The 27080-nt window shown below is 45.9% G+C and overlaps 1 protein-coding gene across 13 annotated transcripts in view; it reads right to left on the minus strand.

Annotated features, from left to right (window-relative positions):
• The window catches only part of NHEJ1 (non-homologous end joining factor 1), a 91034-nt gene that overhangs the window by 33713 nt on the left and 30241 nt on the right, over positions 1 to 27080 (minus strand). For 5 of the 13 annotated variants that reach the window (XM_085000480.1, XM_085000481.1, XM_085000482.1 and 2 more), the window contains exon 6: positions 7727 to 7825. The exons of the other annotated variants lie outside the window; for them this stretch is intronic. In XM_085000480.1, the coding sequence (XP_084856606.1) occupies positions 7727 to 7825 (99 nt within the window). The remainder of the gene's footprint in view (positions 1 to 7726; positions 7826 to 27080) is intronic. 13 annotated transcript variants of the gene reach the window in all.

Raw genomic sequence — 27080 nt, forward strand, 5'->3', positions numbered from 1 at the left:
ATCTGACTCTGGAGCCCTCATTCAGACGAGTTAAGAAACTTGCTGAAAGTTGCACAGCCAGTAGTAAATGGCACAGTCAGGATTCAAACCTAGGTCTAACTCCAGAACACACATATGTAAGTGTTTGTTTAGTAGAACAATCATTATTTATATGAATAATGCAGTGATAATTGTGAAGAAAAATTTATTCCTATCTAAACTTTGTTGTTGTTCTGCTTTTGGTATTTTGGGTTCTGTTCTAAGGTTTTAAAGAAAAGATACTGAGATTGCTTTGGCTGAACTAAAGGCAGAGTCACTGCAGCGTATGACTCCTGGGCATCATACTTTATGTGGATGGAATTCACCAGAGTTGTGCAGCACACAACCTGCAGGGCCAAATGTGGTGACCCCAGGACCAGACGCAGACTAGCTAAAGGAAAAGGGAGCTTCCTCCCACAACTAGGCCAAAAGAGCTAAGAGAAACAGAGTGTCCCCTAGTGGCTGAGAATGGTGTTAACAACTGCGAAGTCCAGCTAGAGATCGCAGAGCTGTGGAACTAAGACAGTTGCTGAGGTAGAGATCAGGAGATGGTGAAAACTAACTGCTGCCCTCTCAACCTAAATGGGTTCCCTTATAAGAGGTTATACTATTTATCAGGACTACTCTTTGGAGAATCAATGGTTCCCCAGGAAGTAAAGGATAAGTATCAACGACATCTCAGGTCTCAAGAATAAGATGCCTATAGGAATACGTGAAGAAAGGAAAGGAAAATGATTTTACTAATCTAGAGAAGGTGGTAGAGAAGGGGGGGATATACATAAGTAGACTCAAGACTAGATAATCAGTCCTGGAAACTTCTTGGTAATCTTATAAGAGGCACCTCCCCCCCACCCCCTGCCAAAAAAAACTAGAAAATTAGGAGAACCTTGAAAATGTTCTCGAGGGGAAGAATGATGCTAAAAGAAACCCAGATGTGGTGAATATAAAATGAATGGAATTTTGGATTCATGCCTACTGTCAGCCTCTCTTAGAATTGAGGCAAAGGCAATTGCAGACTTGGGAAGAAAGGCTTAACTTGACCAAATTAAAATGGCCTAAAGCCATGAGGAGACCATAAGTAAAACAGAAACACACATCAGCTGGGCAAAATATGGGCCCTGAGAATCAGCAGAGTAATTGAAAGAAATGGAGACGACTCAGCCAAGGTAAACACGATGATGGTGAGGATCAATCACATGCTTGAAGGAGAAGGGGATAGTCTGGTTAATCGCATTCTCTAGTCTAATATTTACCATTTGTTACACATACAGATGATCAATTTTCAAAGCATTCAAAAGTATATTATAAAATAAAAATAACACTCAAATATAAGACACCTTCTAATCTTCTAATGATGAGGGGTTTTTATCAAAAGTCTCAATCATCACTACTATCTAAGGCTTGCACAGAATCTGGTCTTAGTTACTGACCTGTCAGAAATCTGGCTAAGAAGAAATAATCCCGAAAGATGCAGATGGCACCACATCGGAAGATGACAATGCCCACAGAGCTGAGATGCGATCTTTTTTAGTTCAAAGGACTTGGTGCAGGAAGAAGTATGGTGAATGACAATAGCAATGGGACAGAGAAAAGAAAAAGTTGCATTCATTTTGATGACTTACTAGTTGGTCAGTTTTATGAGAGTAAGGACTTTGTTTTTGGTCCCTGTCCTCTCCCTGCATCTAGAACAGTAGCTGGCACATAGTAGGCACTGAAAAATATTTAAAGAAGGAGTAAGAGCTGTTCTGTTTAATATGCCCTTATCCTATTCTCTCAAAAAATATTTCTTGAAGGAAAGAATGAATGTTGTTCACTCTGTCTGTGTCCTTTTCCACATTCTCTACTTAGGAAACTTCTTAGCCTTCAAGATACAGCTCAAAATTTCATCCATTCCTCAGAGGCTTCCCTATCTCTTACTGCGGCCAACAACCCTACCTCCTTCAAAAAGCCAAAATCAAACCTGCTTTATTCTTTTCTTTGTCTTTTTAGGGCCGCACCCATGGCATATGGAGGTTCCCAGGCTAGGGGTCACATCAGAGCTGCAGCCACTGGCCTATGCCACAGCCACAGCATCATCAGGTCTGAGCCGAGTCTGCGACCTACACCAGAGCTCATGGCAACGCCAGATCCTTAACCCACTGAGCGAGGCCAGGGATCGAACCTGCGTCCTCATGGATGCTAGTCAGATTTGTTTCTGCTGATCCAAGATGGGAACTCCTACTTTATTCCTTTCTTGCAAAGCACATGGAGCTGTATTTGCTCTCATTTTATTCTGCATTGCATTATAGTTCAGTATTTCCATGTCTGAGAACCTTCTACTGGGTTATAAGCTGTTTGAGGGCAAAGTTCTGGATTCAGTTATTCTTATACTCCTATCTTCTGACATAACACTTTGCAAATAGTAATTACTTAAGTGTCTGCTAAGTTTAATAAAACAGAATTATATTCTCGGTGTCTAATAAGAAGCCAGCCTATCATAGGTGCTCAATAAATGTTTGTTATGTGAATGAACTGAAAGAAAGAGGATATCAACAAAACTAAGTTCTTGGACTCAAATCTCAGGGCTGGGAGGCATCATGCCTTGAAGTTAGCGAAACAGTCTCTTTCTTGCCTGGTTCATGTGCTCAATATGGGGCATTCTGGTACCACAACTCTAGAGATAAGTTTGGGGGAGCTGCAGGAAGGGTAACATAGCTGACTTGGGGTGGGGGAGGGAAGGATGAAAAAGGAGTGATTAGGGGATTAAGGCAGGCAGATGGCCTAAGTGACGTCTGAGACTGGACACGATAACCTTCTGCTAGCACTGGGGGAGTGTAAACACCCAAGAGGGGAGGAATTGTTTAGCCTGGTCCAAAGAGCTAAAAGTAGGAGAAAGGATGAAACAAGGGATGGAAGATCAAAGCCCTGGGACAGGAAAGCCAACCAGGAGAGACTGCCCTCCTTGGACTGAGAAAACAATGTCATATACATTTTCACAGATATCAGCAAGTGTTATTTTCCTTATTTTCAGGCACAAAAGAGGTCTACAAACAGATGGATTGTTGACACTAGTAGAACTAAAACCTTATACAAAGAGCCTATACTTGGAACAGAAAAATCCTTTTACCATCATGCAAAATATAGCCCCATATTCGGTGTCGTTAAAGCAGTGTCAAAAAATGCCCCCAAAACCCTGCTTCAGACTGCACCCATAAATGAAAGCACCTTCAAGAGAAGATGAAAGAAAAAAAGGTAGAAAGAAAGAATCAGCAAAGCAATGGGACTGGAATCCCATGATTCCAGTAAAACGCATGAAATCTCCCATCTGAGCTCTCATTCACTGTTTTCACTCTGACAAAGTCACCTCTCGAAGTGGAGTTTGCTGAAAGCATATAGGTTACCTCCTGTTCCCAATTTACTCCAGGTGTGCCTCTCAGGGAAGTGTTAGCGGGCTTCGAAGCTGCCTAAAATATTCATAGTAAGCATGGCGAGTGGCAGAGATGGAGAAAATAGGGTTTCCTACTTTCAAAAACTTGTAATCAGAGTTCCCGTTGTGGCGCAAAAGAAACGGATCTGACTAGGAACCATGAGGTTGCGGGTTCGATCCCTGGCCTCACTCAGTGGGTTAAGGAACCAGTGTTACGGTGAGCTGTGGTGTAGGTCACAGATGAGGCTCGGATCTGATGTTGCTGTGGCTGTGGCGTAGGCCGGCGGCTACAGCTTCGATTAGACCCCTAGCCTGGGAACCTCCATATGCCGCGAGTGCAGCCCTAAAAAACGACAAAGGACAAAAGACAGAAAAAAAAACAAAAAAAACAAACAAACAAAAAAAAAACTTGTAATCTACTTGAAGAGACAAAATACATATAAGTGAAAATAGCAAGAAAATAACTGCAAAGAAACATATATGTGAGAGAAAATAAACTATTTGTATAATTGCTAGTGGTCTGTGAAGTAACAGGAAGGTAAGATTGAACTGATAAATTCAGACGAGACTTCCTGGCAAAGGTGAATTTTCTTCCTGAAGAAGAAAAATAGAAATGGACGGATTGAAATCAATGTATGGGCTTATAAAAGCTAGAAGGAACTTTAAGGAGTATTCTATCAAACTTGCTTATTGACTGGGAGTTCCTGTTGTGGCACAGCAGAAACAAATCCAACTAGGAACCGTGAGGTTGTGGGTTCAATCCCTGGCCTCGCTCAGTGGGTTAAGGATCCAGTGTTACTGTGAGCTGTGGTGTAGGTCACAGAGGCAACTCGGATCTGGTGTTGCTGTGGCTGTGGCCGGCAGCTGTAGCTCCGATTCGACACCTAGCCTGGGAACCTCCACATGCCCTGGGGGCGGCCCTGAAAAGCAGAAAAAAAAAAAAAAAATTGCTTATTGACTGATGAATGAAAGGGAAGCCCAAGGAGCTTAACAAATATGTCCAAGTGACAAATAAATAAATGGAAGAAATGGAGTTCAAACCAAAGTAACAGCAACATTCACTGAGGCATTATTCACAGTAGCCAAGTTATGGAGGCAACCCAAGGGTCCATCAACAAATGAACAGATAAAGAAGATGGGGGAGTACCTTGGTGGCCTAGCAATTAAAGGATCCCGTGTTGTCACAGCTATGGCATGGGTTTGATCCCTGGCTTAGGAATTTCTGCATGCCACGGGAGCAGCCAAAAAAGAAAAAAAAAGGATGCGGTGTGTATATGTGTATATACACATATATAAATAAAATGGAATAGTTCTCGGCCATAAAAACATAAAATCTTACCATTTGTGACAACATGGATGGATCTGGAGGGTATTATGCTAAGTGAAATAAGTCAAAGACAAATACCATATGATCTCACTTATATGTGGAATCTAAAAACAATAAATAAAACAAAACAATAAGTAAAACAAAATGAAAACAGACTCATAAATACGAATAACAAAGCTGTCTGAAGGATGGGGGTAGAGGAGCAAAACAGGTGAAGAGAGAGGTGGAAACCCCCAGTTATAAACAAGCTACGGGGCTGCCATATACAGTGTAAGGATTATGGTCAATGATAGTGGAATAACTTTATATGGCGACAGATGGTTACTAGACTTATCATGGTGATTTCATAATGTGTGCAAATGCCAAATCACTAAGCAGTATGCCTGACTAACATAATGTTGTACATCAACTGTATTTCAATGATTTTTAAAAAATCAAAGCATTCTGATTTCGAATCCAGGGTCGATGACAGGAACAAATGCAGAGAAGCAAGAATCAGCAATGCCTATAAAGACGAAGGTGAGCAAACTGGCTTGGCTGCAAGAGGGGCAGTTTCATAGAGAACTGAGCACTAAGAGGCCCCAGTCTAGTCCTGAATAATCCATGTGAGACTCCACTTCTCGCTCTCTTCAGGGACACCATCCACACTTGGGTGACGGGGCCCTGCACTTCTTCTGCATTTCCCACACCACACGTCCTGCTCTGAGACCTTATCTTCTGATGGCCACCATTGTTACTCCCAGATACCTACCAGTTCTAAGGACCCCAAAGCACCCAGATACACATATGGCAAAACTAACCAAGAAGCTACTCCACATATGAACTTCTGGTTCTGCTCACAACCCCGCCCCTCCTCCTTTGCCCCCACCAACACGGAGGAAACCAGATGTACAAATGGTTAACAGAGAAAAAAAAAATCCCACCCAGACCACTTGAAACGCGGCTAGTCTGGCTGGGCTTCGAGTCCGCTCAGTGACTGCTCCATGTCTGCTATTTATAGCCTCTGGGTGCCCAGCCCAGCTTCCAGGTCACTAATTGTGGCCCAGCCCCGAGCCAACCCCCACACCTCCTCCCCCGCCCTGCAACACAGGGAACGAGAAGCACGTCCAGCTTTGTCCAGCCCAGGAAGAACAGCCAGGAGTGAGATCTGAATCCAAGACCCTCTATGATGTGTCTTGTGGAAGGTGTCAAAGCTGCCTGGAAGGGTCTGTCCTCGCACTTGGACATCTTAGAGAGCTGAGCTATCCCTGCTTTCTCTAGCAGGCAACCTTTCCTGAATTATTCCCCTTCATTCCAAGTTGAATCCCCAGTTCAGGCTAACACATTCAAACACTAGAGAGGTGAGATATGGGTTTCAGCTATGAAAGACACCAGCCAACAGTCCATAAGGAGCATATCTCTGGGAGTTAAGTGTTTAAACATTCATGGATTGGTAGGCTAGCCCTTTCTCGGGGTCTGTTTGTTAGATTACATACCCGTTTATTTGTATTATGACCCCACAACAAGAGAAGTACCCAAGTACTTCTTGGTCTTATTAGAGTTCTATAAATAATTCCTTCTGATTCCAAGATGCTATTATTGAGTATTATTCTATAATACGGTTTTTCCCCTAGGAATGAGGAAGATTCTGAGATGAGCAATAACCATTTTTTGACGTGTAAAACTTTGGGAAGTTACCCTGAGTGGAGAAAAGGGCTTCGGTTTTGTTTGTTAACAAAGGCACAAAGATCAACAGCGAAAAGACTTGGCAGAGAGACTCAGCGAAGTGTTCTGTGTTAGTTCTGTATCTGTGTCACACTGGGGCAACCACCAGTGGACCACATTCTCCACTATCCATTCTAATCTGGAGCCCTGTCTCCATCCCTATTAAACCTGACTATTGTTGATGATGTTCATGGTCAAAGCAAAGGATTACGACTAGAGGTGAAGGGGGAGGTAAGAGGCTTAGGATGAAAGTGAGAAGTCTCCTTCCTTTCCCAGGGCTCCAGTGCCTAAATGGTGGCTACCACACTTCTCAGACAGCCCAACAAGCTCCCAACCCTCGACACCCTTGACCAATACTGCCCAAGACTGGACATCCCAATGTCAGTCTTCCCCTTCTCCCGTTGGGGTTCATTTGGGCCACTAGATAATCTGGCAGAGATTCTGGTTATAGGAGCCAGACCCAGAATGCTGCTGTGCTATCTCATCACCACCCACAAATACCAATTCCCAGCCCCAAATGGCCCCAAATCTTTCCTCCCAAGACCACAAGGGGAAAAAAAAAGTTTCCAAATTAAAAAACTAAAACTGGCAACAAAGGTGCCCCATGGCAGTAACCTTTAAAACTGGCCATTAAAGTTTATAAGTCAGACGGGCACCAACGTGAACGATCAAGAAGAGAAAAACAGCCCCCTCCCTTGGGGACCCGGAGCCACAGCCTTCCCCCTAAAGCCACAGAGCTGATGTCACAAGAAGTGCTTGCTGCCGTCAAGGGCTCTCTGTGTCCCAACTACAACTACTCACGACGACGCAGGCAGCCTCTGTGTGCAGAGGGAGGAGGGCAGGGGTCTGGCTGAGAATAAAGGGAAGTGGGGGGCGAGGAGTTGTGGGTTAGGGGTAGATAGGAGGTGGGGAAAGGTGGGAAGGGGGAGAAAAACAACAAATCTCCTCCTGCCATGAGGGCTGCCTGGGATTCATAGGCCAAGAAGGGGACAGGCTTGTCAGCCTGCCTAGACAGTGGTTCTCGACTTTTCCCACCCAATACACACGAGTCATACTGAATATTTTCATGGGTAACTGAAGGTTATTACACATGATACTTAACTGTCTCGGGGGCACATATCAGAATTTTGTCATAAGGGTATGAATACTTGAAAAGGCCTCCAAATCACTCTGATCGCCTCCCCAATGGGTTAGGTACCCCCTAGGAAGAACCATCAGTTTAGAGAGCCTGCTTCTCCTGCCCTCCCTTCCCTTCTGTTTATTCGACATACCTGTTTTGAGAGCTTATGTGTGCCAGGCATTGTTCCAGGGGCATTGCAGAGACAGTGATGAACACAGACAAAATCCCTGCCCTCATGGAGAATCCATGCCTTCACAGGGGAGGAAAATAACATAATAAAAAGTTCAACCTGGGGCATGTTGGGTTGCTATAAATGCAAAGGAGAAAAACAGAGCAGGGAAAGGGGACAGATGGTACTGGTAGGGTTGGGGGTGAAATTTTAGACAGGGTGGCTACGAAGTTCTCGACTGGAAGGTAGCACAGGGAAAAGGCCTAGAGGAAGAGGGGAAGCAGCCATGCAGGTGTCTGGGGAAGAACATTCTCAGCAGAGGGACCAGCAAGTGCAAAGGCCCTAAAGTGGACATGGGTCTAGGAGGTCCGAGGAGGAGTAAGGAGGTGGCTGCGGAGGCTGGGCCCCCACCCATGGTTCACGTCAGAGCTCTCTTCCATTTCAGATCCTGAAGCTCTGACGCCCTGTTGGACGAAATTGTCCAAGCCAGGAAGATACTCACAAGCAGAAAAAAGGTAAATACCTTGGTGAAAAGGGGCGCAGGCAGACAGGTAAGACATATTTCTCTTTTATTTAAACAGCTCAGAGTTCTTTTAAATAAAATCTCATCCATTCACAAGAAATCCTACCAGGGAAATTATCCCCTTAGCTACGACCAGAAGGAAAAATGGCTAGCTCAGGAGTCATTCGTTAAATGACTTTAAAGCTAGCAACTGGAATAGAATTTACTCTTAATACCCTAGTCCAATGTTCTAGTTTTCATTAAATCTACAGTATTAAAAACTGGAAAGGCCTTAAGAGATTACCTTACATATTCGCCTCATCTTACTCAAGAAGCAGCTACCAAAATTCGAACCCAGGGTTCTTGGATAAGGAGTTAACACTGCTGAGAGAGAAAAGGACAGACATAGAACAGATTTCAAAAGAAAGGACCACTTTTTCTCAAGTCTCACATTTCTAGAATCTCTCCTGCAAAGGAAGGTATAGTGATGACATTTTAGGGCAGTCAAAGACTAAACAGTGTTCTCTGTCCTCTGACCCCTAGAAAAAGTCTGTTATCTCCACCTGCAAGGCCCCTTATCTAACTCCCTTCAGCCCAAGTGTCCTTTGTGAGACAGAGCCTGGCCAAGCCAGTGGGCTGCAGGTCCTAAGACCAGACGAAGTCTACAGTGTGGATACAGATACACACGCACACACAGACACACACAGTCAGGGGAAGGAGGGAAAAGGAAAGCACACACAACACAACACACCAGGGCAGCTGCAGAAAACAACTGCTTGTTAAGTTAAAATTAAACTCTGCACAAATATTGACCTTTGGAGGGGACAGAAACCGGTCCCATATTTACCAGTTTTATAAATGGGACTGACCACAGCTGCCCCACGCGCTTGGCCAGCATGATGGCAGGATGGGGCGAGGCCACGCTTGGTGGGGGGGGGGGATGAATGAGAGGGGCAGGAGACATTTTAAACACTCTCTTAAACGTAGTTACTACGGGTAGGTCAAAGTTCCTGAGAGCCTTAAAAGAGGAATTTCTAGGAAAGCAAATAAGGCAGTCTCAAAGTAGGGGGTCAGAGAAGTAGGGATAAAGAGGAAAAAGGAAGTGTCAGAAAGAAAAAAAGCTCCTGGAAATAGTGAGAAATATAACAGATTGAAACTGAATGGATAGAACAACACTGCAGAGCTTATCCTTTTGAACCCTGGCCCTTGGTCAAACCAAGAGTCATAAGGTAGAAGACCAGGTGACCAACTTAACCTAGCAGAACAATCTAAACTGACCTGGTTTGAGTCTTGGCTTTGTTGTACTTACTGTGTAACCTTGGGAAACTCAGAGACCCCAGTTTCCTCATCTATAAAGTCGGGGTAATAATATAAAAACATTGCCCTAACTCATAAAGACCACAACCAAAAGACGATGTAAGTGCAAGCACTTGGCCAACTATAAACAACCACACAGATATAAATCATTATTTGTATTAATTCTATCCGGGCTATCGGTGCACCTTTATGTTCCAAATTGGCCAATAAACTGCAATCTCTCTAAGAGCAAAAAGTCAGAGGTCAGAAGGGAGAGCCTGGGCTTCCCCTGAACTTGTTAACAAGCCTCCTAAAAGCAGATATCTAACCCTTCCCTTGCTGCATGATAACATGGAGACCAGCTGGTGAAAAGAGGCCCCCAAAGCCACACTCACGGGCTGCAACAGGTCTAGACAAGCAGGAAAAAAGGACTCATCAATACTATTTCTCTAAAAGCTGATCTCTGGCAACCCGAGGCTTTCCGGGAATAAAAATCACGGATGAGGGGCAACTTAGGTCTGTTCCAAACCTCTGATGCCTTCACTCTCTATTTACATCCATGACTTTCACGATCAATAATCATAAACATAACAGATATGAATCCAATCTCTGTACAAGGCATGATAACACCCTCCGGCCCCCGCCAGTTGTGCCACAAAGAATCACAGTTCTGAAAGCATTTCAACTTTGAACAATACATGAAAAGATTGTGCCGAAATTAGTCACCAGTTTTATAGAAAGCTCTAGCGCCTTTACGTGACACACTGTTTACACTTCACATCTTAAAAGCATGGAATGGACAAGTGTCTATCACCTGAGCAAGGCAGTGATGAAATTAAAGTCCTTTACCTCCTCTGTGCTAACCAAACACATGTCACTAGTATCTTTTGACTCTGCTTCACTTGTTCAATGTTTGACCTTAATATATTACAGTTTATATTGTTAAACGTGTGTCATAAAATATAAACAATGTACAGCACAACCACGTCAGCAATTCGGGAAGAATTTCCAACGCTGCAGTCTCTGTGGTCACAGGGCAGGAAGGTGTTTTGCATTTGGTGTCCCAAACATGTGCTGAGGCAGAGACTCCAAACAAACTGGGGAGGGGGAGACGGGCAGAAAGGAACGAGGAAGAGAGTGGGGAAATTGCACTGCATGTGGGAACCAGCTTCCCTGAATTTTGATCCAAGAACTTATTTTAAGACAGAATCACTATGAATTTCCACAGCCCTCTTGCTCTGGCTTTGTCCTTCTGCAGTGGCTGCAGGGAAGAGATACGCCCCCAGGTCCAGCCACTCAGGGCCTCTAAGAGCTTTTGTTATTCTTGTAGCAAAAGGTCCTCTCCTCATACCACCCCCATCTTTTCCATGAGCAAAGGACCCGCCCCCCCTTAAGCTTCAGTTCCATCTTCTATGACCTTTGGAGAAGCTGAGCTAATGGACCTTCTCTGCAGGGACCTAAGATTCCTTACCTATTAAGCTATAGCCAGAAGTGAAATTATTTTCAAATATTCCATACTCCTAGAGAAAAGAAGAGTTACCATATTTACCTATTCAACACTCCAAAAAAGTCCATCCTCACTGTACGTGCCAGCGCTCCCAGGAGAAGCCTTGACCAGAATGCATTGGTCTGGCTCTTTTCAAGCTCCTCCTGCCTCAATGTTCTCATCCCCCAAAACATCAGTGCTTCAGACTGGAAGGTGTCTGGGCTTGGAAAGTGGTACAGGAGCTGAAAATAAGCACTTTCAAAAGCAAAAGATTCTTTTTTATTTTTTGGTCTTTCAAGGGCTATACCTGCAGCAAATGAAAGTTCCAAGGCTAGGGGCTGGATCAGAGCTATAGCTGCTGGCCTATGCCACAGCCACAGCCACGCCAGATCCAAGCCCCATCTGCATCCTACACTGCAGCTCATGGCAATGCCACATCCTTCACCCACTGAACGAGGCCAGGGATGGAACCCGAGTCCTCATGGATACTAGTCGGGTTCGTTACCGTTGAGCCAAAACTCCAATTCTCTCTCTTTTAAAGAGCAAATTTTATTTTATTGGCCGCACCTGTAGCATGTGGAGTTCCTGGGCCTGGGATCGAAAGTCACAGCAGTGACAATGCCAAATCCTTAACCCCTAGGCCACCAGGGAACTCCAAAAGCAAAATATTCTTAAGGAGAAATTCACAGCTAAGTAACTCTCCAATAAAACAATAAAGGCCACAATGGGCCAAGCAATTACTATCCAGCAATTAGAAGTGACGTGTTCAAATATGCTCTGCTGATGAGAGGTCTTTTATCCTCTACCCACAACTCCATCTTTGAGACCCCGCTGATCTCCTCCCAGACTAAATTCAGGCTGCCTAGATTCAACAAAACACAGCAAAATGCAGCCCCACACAGGACTCCTAGTTGAATACTGTTTGTATCAGTGCTCTCCTGCTCTCTCCCAGCCAAACCGGGAGACTGACCTCTCAGAGCAGTCCCTAAGCAGATCATGTGCCAGGGCTGATTCCCATTAGAATGCCTTGGCCTGACTGAGCAAGCTGACTGTCTTTCTTGGTGGCTTCGTGACAGGAGGGCACTTTTATATTGACGATGCCAGCACTGCAAACAGTCCAAAGGCCTGTAAGAGGTAATACTTATACAGGCCTAAGGAATACATAATGAAGCCAGGGTCCCCAGAAACACTCTGATGTAGCCCAATGACAAGAACAAGAAGGGGACTCTTACATAGGTCCCGGCTAAGGCTGCGAGTGGACTGAAAGCACAAAGACCTGAGGACGACTCCACATACAAGTGCGCATCCATGTCCTATCTGAGCATGGACACTGCTCAGTTTTTGACTGTGGAAGATCCATATCTGTAACCCAGAAGCAACTAAATTTCAAGCACACTAGGAAGCATCCTACCCCGGTAATCTCTGAAGCCCCTAGAGAAGTAAATAAGGAAATACTGCTACTGGGTACCAGTGAGTGCTGCCGACTCACCAGCCCTAGGAAACGTCTGAACAGAGTCTTATTCAAGCCAAGGGAAAACGCTGTTAAAACACACAAAACTCCTTTGACTAATGTGAGAGGGGGAAAGAGCCTCTATAATTAACAGAAACTGTCACAGGCATTGGGGGCCTCCGACGTGTTCAACGCAAACCACTTGAAAAGACCCGGTCTTCTAGGAGAAGGCTGGGGTTTGTGAGCAGGGATCCAACAGGCTGGGGACAGCTTTTCCAAAAGAATCCCACCAGATTAAAAAGAAGAAGAAGAAGAAAAAGGAGAAGGAAAAAAAGAGAGGGGAGAGAAAGAAAAAACCCAAACCTCAGCTAAATGTTTTCCACCACTAGAACGAAGAAGCAGAACAGAAGAAAAGTCCAAATGCAACCAGTTTTCAATTAGGGCCTAATTAGAAAGAAAAGTGGCAGTGCTACTATTACAGATAGGGGGAGGAAGAAACGCAGTCCATGTCTTGCATTTGGGCTGAGCCATCCACTTGAAAGCTCTGATGATTACAGGGACAATTTATGGTGAGAGATATTGCAGGGGAAGGGAGCAACAGAAGAAGAAGCCCTCTGCTCATACCAATCAAGAGCCGAAGCAGAGAGTCAAAGGCATTTATTGATCACTCACAATTTGCAAAGCATCCCGGGAAGGGCTGTACGAAGGAATAAAGACCACAGCAGATGTGGCTCTGACCTAAAGAGGCTTATGAACACTGGCTCTGCAATAAGCACCCCCCTCTCAACTCTCAGCCACTGTACACACAGGCACACGTCTTCAGAGAAAACTTCACCTCGACTTCTTTTACACACAGAGTCCACTCTGACCACTCATGTGACTTGTCTCCGCATTGCTCCCAGCTCCCTCCTCAGGTCTGCATATGAGACACAGAGACCCCCATGAGAAAAAGAGGCCGTCAACAAGCATAACTCCTGAATGAAGCTATCTGGATTCGTCTTAGCCCTCAGAAGAAGCCAGCCAAAGTCTAGGCCCCGGCTCGGGCTGCCTGAGGCCCAACATCAAGATGGGGAGCCTCAGAAGAGCTGGAAGGGCATTTTCTGCTCTCTTTATGATCCTGCAAGATTCAGGTCCATTTTCCAGGTAAAGGCCAAAACACATGAGAACGAGCAGAAAGGACCCAGGGATGGGCACCCTAATATACACAGGGCCTATAGGAAGCAAGGGCTCAGCTGGTTCCAGTCTATATTTGCAAAAGAACAAAGCAGTTGGATTGGTAGAAGCATGAAGCACTTTCTTCCCTTGCTCTGGGGTACCCTCTCCCTTGTTGATTTAGTTCAGGCAACTTGGAGGAGGGACAGGAAGGGCTGGGGCAAACATGTCACAGCCTGCAGTGAATAGGGCCAACAGAAAGGAGAGGCAAAGAACAGAGCTGAGAGGAGAGGAAAAGAGGAGAGGCCTCTCTTCCCATCCCACAACCTGGGCTCCATCCAACACAAAGTTAATTCCTAACCTCGGCTCACCACCCTGCCCACTGCTTGCATGATTTATCCCCCTATCTGCCTGCATCGCCTTTACAAGCCTCCTAGCCCTGCACACCATTATAAAAGCTGTCTGTGCTGCTGGCTCGACCTGGCCTGGCCCGGGCTCCTGCCACGGTAACCCTTCCCCACCCCTGCATTTTACAAGCCTTCCGCCATCATGGAAATCTAAAATCCCACGAAAGAACAGTAAACATCACAGGGAAAAGAAAATACCTAGCCAGGCCATTCTGGACAGCAAAGTCACAAATGGACTGATGTCTCTAAGCCAGGGATGAAGGCCTCTAGGCATCAGCAGTGAGCTGCCTTCTTGCCTGAGCTCAGCTGGATAATAACACAGAGATGCGCGCGCAGACGGGCCAATCCTTTCCAGGGCACAGTCAAGCATCCCGGGGCCCTGGGAGCTCCCAGGCCCCAAAAATCAGGCAGCATGTCAGGGAAAGTCACAAGTAAACACAGGTGTCAGGTTTAGAGAACCACGTGGAAACGTGACGTTTTAAATAACAGAAAGAGACTGAACATGCTTCAGACCTCAAAATAAGTCCGAATCAGCTCTGTCACCTTCTTATGGGCTCCTTAAGGAGGCATGGTGTGGTGGAAAGAGCATGGGCTTTGGCTTCAGCTGACTCGCTGGCTTCATCGCTTATTCATTAGCTCTCTGAAGCTCAGTTTCACTCTCTATACCATGGGAACACACACTCCCAAAAAGGTAGGGAAGGGCGACAATGAGATTTACAGCCAGAGGGCCTAGGACTCCACAGGTACCAAAAAAAAAAAAAAAAAAAAAAAAGTAGCTATTATGATTATTTGGATGTTAGACATCCTAAAATGGGGGAGGGGTGTCTACTACTTCCCCATGCAAACGTCAGCCTGCTTAACAGGCTTCCCCTTTATTCTAGGAAATCTTACCCTTTCTAAAGCAGATTGCACCGTTTCATCTCCTAGCCAGAGATGAGCCAAAAGGGAGGCCCCCGGGGGAGTATCCTTCCCTACCTACTGTCATAAGTACCCTTGCTCCTTCATCACTTTGAACTCATAGGATCCACTGCTGCCTCTGACCCTCCTCAGTGGCCCCCATTGGCTCCTCCAGCCTTAGTTTATAAAGGCTCTTCTTCTTTCTCCTCATGTGCCTCAAGAGGACCTGCCGGCACCCACTGGGTTCCACGTTTTTCAAGAAATGCCCCACTGCCCTGTGACAGCAGCATCTAAGCCAGAAGTCAGGGTTCATACCTTCCCCGGACTAACTCAGGGGAGAAACGGACACTCAAGAATTCTCCATGAGTCTCTGGAGTTCCAAAACGCTCTGCCAATGAGGCTGAGTGCTCCCCAGAGCTCTGTTATTCACTTGGGGGTAGACAGTGGGGACACGGAGGGGGAGGGCGGGGGAGGGCCGGGAGAGAAGAGAGCCTTGATTCAGGGGCCAGACTGAGTCCGCCACAGGCCAGGCTCCGCTGAGGTTTCTCGGGTGAAACACGCCTCTGTGATGGCTGAGCCTGTGAAGCGGATGGAAATGCCCATAAAGCCGTATCAAACCCTGTGCAGAGAAGGACAGGGATATATATAGAACCAGGAACCAAAGGGGCCACAGGGGATTCGGGCGGACAGCTCCGCCCAGCCCTTAAACCCGCCCCGGGGAAGGGGGGAGGCCCGAGGAACAAGCTCAAGGAATGAAGGCTGGAGACAGCCCGGCGGGTTTGCGAAGCGAGTGGGGAAGTGAGGGGCGACAGGGACAATGGCCGAAGAGAGCTCCCGCCTGCACTGCCCGATTGGCCAGGGGTGGGGAGCCAAAGAGCCAGCCTCTGAGTTTTGGCAGATCTTGAGGTGACTTTTAACACTCTGCTTTGGTGTCCTACAGTCTGGACAGTGTCCTGCTTCCTTCTCAGAACCAAAGAGGCTCCCACGGACCAGCCTTCCGTGTCCTCCTCCGCCCTCCGGACCAGCACCTCTGGTTTAAATTCATCCAGGGGCCAGGGCTCTTCATTGCCCACTCCGGGAACCCCGCTCCCAGCCTCTCAGAAAAACCAGGGTGGGGGCAGCTGGAAAAAAGAGATCTACCCACGAGGAAAGTGTCCTGAAGCAAGCAAAGTATCCTAAGATGGACACCTGTCAAAAGACAGAAAGAAATTCACAGAAAGGAAAAAGGCTCATGGAATGAGGCAAGAACCTTAGAAACCAGGGCATCTGGCAGCATCAGGCCCTGAAGGAGACAGAGCCATGCCAGGGACAGAAAGTGAACGGGCGCTTCTTCCACTCTTGGAGTCGCTGGGATCCCCCTCTCCTCGCCAATCCTCTGGTCAAAGTAGGACGTTGGAGGTATGGACCCCGGGTGATGGGGAGCAAGCAGCCTCTGAGCCCTCAAGGATTTCTCACCTGAGCAACAGCCAGAGGAGCCAGTGCCCCCCTTCTCCCCCCCCCCACCTCGTCCCCAGGAGAACCCTTCCTTCTCTGCACGTGGAGGCTTCCCCAAGCCAGCTGGGAGAAGTAGGACAATGTTTTGGCGCCACCTGCTGTCTTCTTCTGACAGCTGAGTACACTAGATCTAAAACTGGATGGACCTCCAATTCACAGACTTGAATTCATCAAAGCCCCAAAGGAATGGAATCCAAGAGAAAAGAAACCACTACAGCTACCAAAGGAAATATCCCTATGCATGCAATGGACAAACCCAGGGCTCCACCGATGTCTTAGGAACTCCAACTAGCCAGAACCTTCTCACCAGGTTCTGAGTTCTAGTCTTAACAGCCATTGGTCTGTGAAGTCCCTTCCCAAAGCCTTGCTGATTTGAGAACTGTGAACATTCAACAAGCCCTTTCTCTATTTAATAAATTCCATATATTTAAAAAATATTTTTGTATCACGCTGTCTGGTTTTCTTGGTTTTAGATAGAAATTCTATTTTTGCACCAAGATGACATGATCCTTTGTCATCAAACAGTAGAAAGAAAGCAGTGTCACCAACGAGCAATGACTTAGATATTTCACACTGCTCTGCCATTCCTGTGGTCCTCACTATGGTCTGGGCAAACATTCTAATAAGCAAGACGCTCACTGAGCAGCCAGTTCATCTCACAAATATAAACATTTGTTCATCCATTTAACAAATATTTCTGTAGCACCTACTATGAACCAGGCACAAGCTGGAGGCACAGAGGTAAGACGTACAAGCTCCCTGCTCTCACGGAGCCTCCGTTTTAGTGTCACTTATCTGATGCTTTAAGGTAGTCTAGCAATTCCCCACTCAGAGAATATCTGTGCAAACAGCAAAGGTCAAGGAAAAAAAAAAAAAAAAACAGAAACAGGCTTTGTAAAAAAAAAAAAAAAAAAAAAAAAAAAGACAGAATGAAGAAGTATAAGAGGATAGAAGAGGAAGGATACACAGAGTAGGACAACGAATGTGTACAGCCAAAGAACTGTTACAATTTTTCCACGATTTTTCCTTCCTCACATTTCCCATGAAGCAGTGTTTTTTCCTAAAACCCATTCCTAGACCTAACTCTAGGAACTGCATGCCAATGTCCAAGGTCAGCTTCCTCAGACCTCAAGATTTACAGGTCTTTAGTAGAAAGTATGGAGGGATGCCTGGGATTGACAGCTTAAATTACATGCAAGTATTTCCCCAAATGTCACCACAGGAAATATGTGGGGCTCCATAAAAAGTATTGTCCTCTGGTAGAAGAAAGAGACGTTTCTGATAGGCTCTAGCACAAGCCAGTAAATGGAGGGGAGGGGAGAGTTAACCAGAGAATCTTGGGGCTAGCCATGCCCTCTCCTAGTCTTGCTTTCCAGTCTTTCCAAGCAGGGCCAGACTAGGCTTGTCATTAGGGAAAGAATCTTCAAGAATTCTAGGGAGGGAGTTTCCAAAGCTTCCCTGGTAACATGCTAGTCAGGTCTCTACATCAACTCTACCCTTATTGCTATAATTCAAGTTCATCCTTTCTTGTAATATCTTGAATGAAATATAGAAAAGCACATCCTACAGGTGCTAATTTTTCATATTTGAAAGAATGAGCTACCACTCAATCTACTCTCTCAATTAATTCATCCCATTTTCCTTGGATACTCTTTTTTTTTTTAAGTTCTGTTTCCATCCCTCTTATTATTTTCCTGATTTTCCTGTGGGCACGAAGGCCCATGCATCTTTCAGATATGACACCATAATCCTAAGTGGCCAACTAGAGCTACATACAAGGGTGGCTCTCCTAGTCCTCCTCCTCTTCTTTTTTTTTTTTTTAAATAATTCAATGAATTTTATTATATTTATAGTTGTTCAACCACCATCACAACCTAATCTGCTCTTCTTTTAATTATACAATCTGGAATTATGTTTATCTTCTTAAACACTCAAACTAAGCTAAAAACTATATTGCAGTTGGAAGCTCTTACTAGTTAAATCTTTCAGAACAAAAGGAAGGGAAATTTCCACCCAGGAAGTGGATGGATACCTTATAGAGGAAAGAAGTTCTATTACATAAGATACTGGGAGAGCGGAAGCCTCAGACAAAAGGTATTGCAGGCAAGGGTGGTAAGCGCCCAGGTGGGACATTTAGAGGGGCTTTACACCTCACTGAGGGTTACTAAAGGAATCACAGAAAATTCTACTTTCCTTTCCTTTCAAGAGTCCTTCACTAATTTCCCCACAGAGAAGAACTTCCTCATTTGTCTGACTGGCGCTTTGTGTGTATCTCTGGAATGGCATTCTCACCTAACAGGTATGTGTACCCCTGACTCCCTCCCCTTCTCTTCCACGTGCTTCTTGGTGCAGGAATCATGTCAGTTACCGCTGTATCTCTAGCACTCACTAGGTACTTACCAATGCTAGTTTCCTACCCCCCAGAGTACCTTGTACAAGAACCTAAACCCAGCGGCATTCAATAAACACTAGACAAGGACGATGACATGAACAGCCGTCCAGCACAACTCCACTAAGTTGTCAGACCAGTTCAGGATACTGGCATGAAAACTCCTTTTTCTCTTGGCCCAGACATTTACTCTTAAGGTTTGCCTCCTCCCCAAGAGACTCCAGGAAATAGGGTTAGTTTTAAGTTCTAGAAACTCTAATCATTCCTGTTTTCTCCAAGTTAAGGGCTCGGAGGAAGGCTGCAGATACCTCATGCATATTGATGAGCTTCTGTGGTCACATGAATATTAACAACACCCTGTGGCTTTCGGGAACAGCAGCCCAGCTAGAAGGTCTAATATTAACCTTGGCTAGTCCCAAAAGGTGGGAAGAGCATATGCCCATATGACTCCATGGGGAGTAAAGAGTGAATGACAGAGTCTAGTTGGGGGTCGGCCCCTAGGCAAACACTGGGCACAAGGGCAGTTAAGAAAGGACTAAACATTGTGCCCACGTCCCTGGCACCACGGACTCTGTTAGCTGCTACCCAGGCAGAAATCCCCAGTTCTCAAGCTCTGTAGAAGTAAGGATGCAGAAACTTAAGCCCTACTCGACTCAAAGAACTGGTAGGGATACCCTGACCTAGTTCAATAGCTACAGCAGAGGGGTAGGGAAGGTTCAAAGTCAGATCTCATTGCACAAACACCAGAATCAAATAATAAGGCTCAATTAGCAACAAAACACACAGTTGGCAGGTCATACATTAACAGTAATGAAAGACCTACAGACTGTGGAATTTCCAGCGCCACACCTTCCGTAAGACTAGCGGACACAGAGACCAATGATTCAGCTTTAAGAGAAAAGATATTCTAATGTTGAAGGAGCAAGAGATAGGAAGGATCAGGTTTTTTGGCACCCACAGATTCCGAACCCAGGACACATCAGGAAGAATGATGACTGTTATTGAAAATAAACAAAGGAGAAGAATCATGAGTCAACCGAAGAAACCCATGCACCCTGGTCCCTGGGTCTAAGTTCAAAACATACTTCTTCCGCACGGACAACACTATTAAAAGGAAAGACAGGTTAAGTGGCCCCCCTGCAGGGTCTGGAATTAAGGCTAATAATAAGGTTCCCGCTGGACTCGCACACCACTACAGACTTTGCTTAAAACTAGAAAAGCACCTCTCGCCCGATCCTACTCAAAGGCCTTGACCCCTTAACTCTGGCTGCAAATCTGACCCAGCCCCCTTCACACACACTCCAGAGGAACAGAGAGGCCTGTGCGCTTAGCCCCAGCTGAGGTGGTGAGAGGCCACACCTAGGAAGAGGGTGGGGGCTGTCACAGGGCTGTGTTCTGTCACACAATTACCATATTATGTAGCTCTAATAAAAAGAAATACTTGAAGTTTTACTAGCGCCATATAATAAAGTATTTATAGAATCCGGGGGGTGGGGGCGGGCAGAGGGAGAGATGGGGGGAGGGAAAAAGGAGGAATCGGAATTGTTCGCCAGGGCCCTTGCAACAACCACCCCCAGGATTCATCGCGTAACTTCAAAGCGTCAGCCTGGGCCACAGGGCTGGCTCTCCCGAGCCCAGATCGAGATGGCTCCTTGTCCACACCCTCTCCAGAACACTCTTGTCTCTGACTTCTTCCAGGTTAACAAAGAAAGAGATGAGAAATTGAAAGGAATAAGAAGGAGGAAGAATGTCAGCAGAACCGTGAGGGCCTGAAAAGGCTGGGGACCAGAGTACAGGGACCTCGGTTGAAAGAATGAATGGAATGTGAGCTTTAAAAGGTTCTATTCTGAGGCAAGCTGTCTAGGTCTCACCATCCCACATACCTGACAGTTTCGAAATGTGCCAAAACAGCGTTTCCCATCATTGCACTGGCCCCTCTGCACACCTCTCACACTCCCCATTCCCACCATATTCCACCTGCTGCCTCCCTGAGTGCAGTGCGCTCCACACGGGCGCCCACAGTGTCCCCCACACCTCCCCTTCTCACGCACCACGGTCCTGAGGCCACAGCGTCACACACAACACGCGCGCTCGGCACACTCCTCCCACTCCTCCCCATCCATCCCAGGATGCCTGCATTTCCCGGGCATCTTCCCAACTCAAGACACATCCTAGATAAAAACGTTTTTCCGAGTCTATAACCCTCTTTAACATTTTAAAATTTTCTATTACCCAGAAAATCTCCCCAAAGAGAGAGCAGTGAGGGCTGTGGCATTATTACAGAGGAGACTATAAACAGAACAAATATAGAGCTGCTTTATTACAAGGCAGTGTGGGGTTGGTGGCTGGCTGATTACAGGGACACTCCCCAGAGCTGCAGTCCCAGACCTCAATAAAGGCCAGATGAGAGCCGCTTTCAACTGAGGGGCAATTGGATCCAGGGGCCCCCTAGAATCCCTTCAGATTCTAGTCCAGGATATGAACCTGCCTTGGTTGAAGACACGAAGGAAAGCAAACAATCTAGGAACCACCGTGCTTGGCAAAGAGCCACCAGGCCATCTTCTCAAAGGCAAACACAATTAGTATGGCTTGAAATCAACAGATATCAGATTTAAAAACAATGACAATATGTGAGGAAAAGAATATATACATACATGTATGCATATATATATGTATGGCTGGGTCACTTTGCTGTGTGGTAGAAATTGACAGAACACTGTAAGTCAGCTATAATGGAAAAGGTAAAAAGTATAAAAAGAAATAAATAAAAACAACAACAACAACTATGGAAACCAAGAGTAAATTGAGAGATTTAGAATCTACCCACATCAGGGATAATGCAGAGTGAGGAGACAGAATGGATTTGAAGACAGAAAGAGAAGCAGCACGGCTTGAGTGACTAAACCAACCCATATTACGCATAAAATCATAGAAGGAAAGAGTGGGAAATCCACAAGTCCTCTCCTCTGGGCTCTGGGCACACGGCGTCCCTTCCTGGGTGACTCACAGTGGGATCACCTTCACCCCTGCTTCATGTGGTAAGAGCCTCTTTATAAGGAGACACACCGCGAGCCTTCTCCTCCTCCATCGCTGCAAGCCAGGGGAATTGCGTCACTGACCTCCACACACACTCACTCCCTCCTCTTTCCAGCCGGCCACCACACAAGGGATCTTGTCTTGTGGTCCCCGCGATCCTTTCATCTAGGCTCCAAACCCACTGTCACCTTGGCCCTGAATCACTCCCCAGGAGACACTGGGAAAACATTGCTGGACAAAGAGCGTCTGGGTCCTGCATGGCTAGAATTTACTGATCCCTGCTGGAGAAAGAGCCCGGGCCGTGCTCTTCCCTGCCCAAAGGCCAGGGCACAGGAATAATTCTGAACCTGGCCTTGTGGCCAGCTCTGCCTACAGACCAAATCCCTCCAGCTCCCGGGAGCTGAAGGATAAAAAGGGCTGAGAGGCAGCCTTAAAGGTTCTAGCTCTACCTGACTCGTTCCATGGCTGAGAAATCGTTAGAGCTAGAAGAGGCCCAGCAAGTGTCCCCCCCAGTTCTGTTCTCATCCCACTTGGCTATTCCCAGGGCGGCCCTGAGGGAAACATTTTGGCAGCTGAAAATGTCAGTGTTTCTCAGATCCTTCTCCAAGATAGAGGATTCCCCTCCAGCTGTGCTCAGCTCATCTCCATGTCCCATGGTCCTAGCATTTTTCCTTGACCTTCTATGTGATAAGACTCCAAGTTGGTGCTTGGCCATTTTTCTATGATTTCAGACCTGTGTTTCAATGGGCAGACTGAAGAAGCGGTACAGGAATGCTTTTTACTGAGCATCCTCCCTTCTCAAATATATTTCATTCGAACACAGTCTCTGAGACACTGTGAGATAGTGGAAAAAAGCTCTGCACTAGAAAGTCCAAGGACGAGGTTCTGATTTCAACTACAATACCTGTGGGATGCAGGGCCACCTAACTTCTCTGAGGCAATCCATCCCATTTCCTTATCCTGAAGGGGCACTAGAGGAGTGAAAAACATTTTTCATATAAATTTGTTCTTTTTAGCCTTTTTGAAAATCTGAGTAGGTGATCAATATATTTGGGTTGAATTTTCCTCAATGAAGCCTGTTCATTTCATTGGAAGATTATAAAAGACTCAAATTAAACAATAAAGGCAAAAATTCTCTGCAGAACACACAGCACCCCCAAATTTGCTGAATACTTACAATGGATCAGACAAGTTAAATAGGATCAATGAATATCCCTGCCCTTGGGGAACTTAGCGTCTAGTGTACAGAAGGAGCCAAAAAAACCAAAAAAACAAAAAACAAACAAAAAACCAAAACCCAGTAACTACGATGCAGTGTTGATAGGGCCCCTGACAGAACAAATAAAGTGGCACATAAGAAGGGCAACTCAACTGAACTCAGAGGGCCAGGGAAAATTCCCCAGAGGAAGTGACATCTTCACTGAAATCCAAAGAATGAGTGGGAGTTACCCAGGTCAGAAGGTTTTACTGCTGGTTGGCAGGGGCTTGGGGTTTCCAGAGGGAAGAGCAGATGCCCAGGGCTAGAGATAAGACAGAGAATAACAGGCCCTAGGAACTGACAAGAATTCACTGTGGGGATTGGGGGTATAGATTTGCAAGTGTAGCTTTGGGGCTGAGTGTGGCCTAACGCAAGAGTGGGAGAGGAAGCGGGAGAGGTAAGTAGATCCCAGATCATAAAAGGCCTTACCGGTTTCACTAAGGAGTTTGGACTTTTTCCTACAGTCAATAGGAAGCCACCAATCAGTTTGAGGCAGGGACATGTGACCAGATTTTCTTTAATCAGGTGCTTCCATCTGGTTTCTTTTCCTTTTTGAGTCCTAGCCCCCACACTCCCACTAGGGCTGTCGGGTAACCCTGCCAATAGCCCACATTTCTAATCCAAGGCCCATTTCTTATCTCTTACTTGAATTCCACCAACTCTGCCAATATTTACTTTTCTCCTCAATCCTAGATCTTTCAACCTCTGGAAACAATTTGGTGGCCTCCTAACAGAAGACGAAGATAATGCCGCCCAAACACATGATCGATCTGTATAAGAAGGACCTCATATCTGGATGACAATGACAGACTAGTAAATGAACTGTATGAAAAACCTCCCTCCTTTTCTTTCTTTACCTCATTAAGTCCCCTAGAGCCACAGTTTAAGGCTTAGAATCAATACCCTAAGGGAAAATCATCAGGATCTTTAACTTTATCTCTCAGCCTCACCATTTAACCTTAGAATCGCAGAGCCTTAGCACTGGGAAAGAAACCTCTAATCCTCTAGTCCTGCCCGCCTTCCAACTGAATGTCAGAGCTCTTTGGCAAGACTGGGCAATTGAGATCAGGTTATTTCTCGGTGCTTGAAATTTCCTTAAGGATTCATTTTTATATTCATCCTCTCCTGAACAGGTTTAGCGTAGGGCCTCTATGTCCAAAAGGGAATAGCTCAAACTCACTAGGTCTTAAGGTCTAGAGCAATGCTGTTCAGTGTTGACAGCGAACTGGTGCTGGTCCTGGTCCTGGTCGAGAGACTCCTTGCTACCAGCCCACGATAAATACAGATGAGTGTAAGCATTTGAAAACTTTGATAGCGACCTGACACTGCCATGACATCCGAACACTTCAGAGAACTCATCTCAATGAACAGTGTACAAAACTGTTTGAGTATTGTTGAATTTGTCACATGTGGCATGTGGTGCATATGAGTTATGCACAGTAAGACCATGTGTCAGATCACTTTGAAAAGCACTGTTCTAGAAGGTTCCATGGGAAGAGGACAGGAGAGGTCTGGGGAGGAAGACTAGCCCTCCTCTTTCCCCTCCTTCTAGGTACAATAGAGAGTGAACCTGCTGCTGAGGATGAGGAACAGGAAGCTGCTCCCACTAAGCCACTGGCCGCGTGGGGTGAAGAGGAGGGCAGGAGTTGGCGGCCAGGTTATCAGGCAATAACAAACTCAGCATCCAAGCACGCGACTTCCAGCAATGCAAGGAGTTTCCTTTGTTTTGGGAAAACAAGAGCTGCAAGAAGCCTCTCCTTGACACGTTCTTGCCTGGCTTCGGGAGGAGCCCAACCACCCCTGACACACAAACAGGACAGTCCTGGCCAATGAGAAACAAGCCAGTACCCTGACCACAACCCCTGTTTGCTTTTCCTTTTCCACCACTTCCTCAGTTGGAGGGCCACTGTGGGGCCATAGGGAGCTGCCAGCCTAGGTCACCACTCAAGAACTTCACCCCCAATGACCCAGTACCTACTCCATACAACTCTTCGGAAACCCTTTCTGCAGCCTACTTTCTCTCCCCCATACGGTGCTCTTGGTCTGAGACCAAGGGCTTCTGGCCCCTTCCCTAGAGTTGTAGTTTGTAAAGCTAAGCCTCAGAGCACCACTCTGGCAAAGGCTATGGTATACTCTAGGAAACTATGCTATTTTAACTCTAAAACCAAGAAGATCGGCACCTATCCAAGTGCTCAAGAAGAACAATATTTGAGGTTGCAACATAATATTCTCAACAACTATTTTTATGTTATCTGAATAGTCACTTGATTATATTAGATTCTCAGCTTCAAGAAGCCAGTTATCATTAAGACTAACATATGGAGTTCCACTGTGGCTCAGTGGGTTAAAAACCCAGCTAGGACTCCTCAGGATGCAGGTTCGATCCCTGACCTCGCTCAGTGGGTTAAGGATCCAGCATGAACACAAGCTGCAGTGTAGGTCGCAGAGGCGGCTCGGATCTGGCGCTGCTGGGGCTGTGGTGTAAGCAGGCAACTGCAGTTTCGATTCAGCCCCTAGCTCAGGAATTTCCATGTGCTGCAGGTGCGGCCTTACAAAAGAGGGGGAAAAAATAAAAACAACTAACATATACAAAACAATGCACCTCTTTGTGATGCAGAATGTTGCGAAAACTAAACTTCTAGTAGCTAGCTAGGTAGCTGAGGACCATAGATCAAAAAAAAAAAACAAAAAAAAACAAAAAAAAACTGACACCACGTGGGAGCCTAGCTCTTGAAGTATAAACAGAGGAAGAGTGTCAACCTCTCAGACTCACAAGAGAGAGCCTTCTAAGACCAAGGGCTTCGGGACATTTTCTCCAAGAGCTCTGAGAAGTATGGTTGGCAAGACTTGCTTATGACCTACTATGATAAATCAAGAGCCTTGGGGACCAGCAAACCTTCCTCCCTTTCTGATTAGTCAAGGGTATTTACTCTTTACCCTGATGGCTCAAGAGCCCAAGTTTCTATGAAGACTCATTTGTCCAGTAAGGGAAGGGGTGTGGGGGCGGGACTCCCCCCACTCCAGGCCTCCTTCATGCCAAAGAAGGAGGAAACAGAATAAGCAAAATAAAATTCATAAAGCGAAGCAGTAATTATGGTGTGGTCAACAAGAGGCTGTCCTCAGGCCCATCATTATGTGGCTAAATTTAACGCCCTGTGCGGCCAGGGGAGCCGTGCGCCCCGGGCACCGTGTGTCCACACAGACGCCAGCTCCGCCACCTTCGCCCGCTCGACAGCCGCCAGGGCTGCCAGAAAGCAGGTCACATTTTTTTTTATAGTCTGTTTACCAAGATGCTGTTTTTACTGCGAGGTTTCTCTCATTTTATCTCTTTTTCCCTTTTCCCCAAACAGACTGGCCTGTATTTTCTGTCCTGGTTTTTTTTTTTTTTTTTTTTTCTTCTTTCTCCCTCTCTCAGTACTATTTTCAGAACTCTAATTTTATATGGTATGTCCCTTTTTTTTTTTTTTTTTTTTTTTTTGGTAAATATTTGCCATGACTAAGCCAGGCACATCCAGTTTAAAAGGCTCCGTCCCACAAAACATCAGGTCTTTAATGATATGCATCTCATTAGCTTTCCCCATGAAAGGGGGTATAGAAAAAAAAAAAAAGCAACTTACAGACTCTCTCACTTTTTATATCTAGAGAGACCTATATTTATATATGAGGACAAGCTGGAAACTGACATTCTGAGCCTCGATATGAGGTTAGTACAATGGCCATTTGATTCAGGAGAGAGAGGCTATTGGTCTGTGTGTCAGTTGATTGCTAGTTGATCCAGGCAGTTCTGAGCAGCTCAGTATAGCCAGAATCAATCCTTGAATGCTAGATCAGGGGAACAAAACTCCAGAAAGTCCTCAGACACTAAATTTCCTAAAATGGGTGTGAGAGAACAAAAAGAGGCAAAGGGGCGCCCATATGTCCCTCCTTCCCTGATGGATGAAGTCAAAGAAAGACAAGCTATGGGTTAAG

The sequence above is a fragment of the Sus scrofa genome, chromosome 15 (genome assembly GCF_054392235.1).
Source record: "Sus scrofa isolate SSC_HxYL_T2T_F1_AM1 chromosome 15, Sscrofa_HxYL_maternal_Yorkshire_Landrace_v2.0, whole genome shotgun sequence".
NCBI lineage: Eukaryota > Metazoa > Chordata > Mammalia > Artiodactyla > Suidae > Sus > Sus scrofa.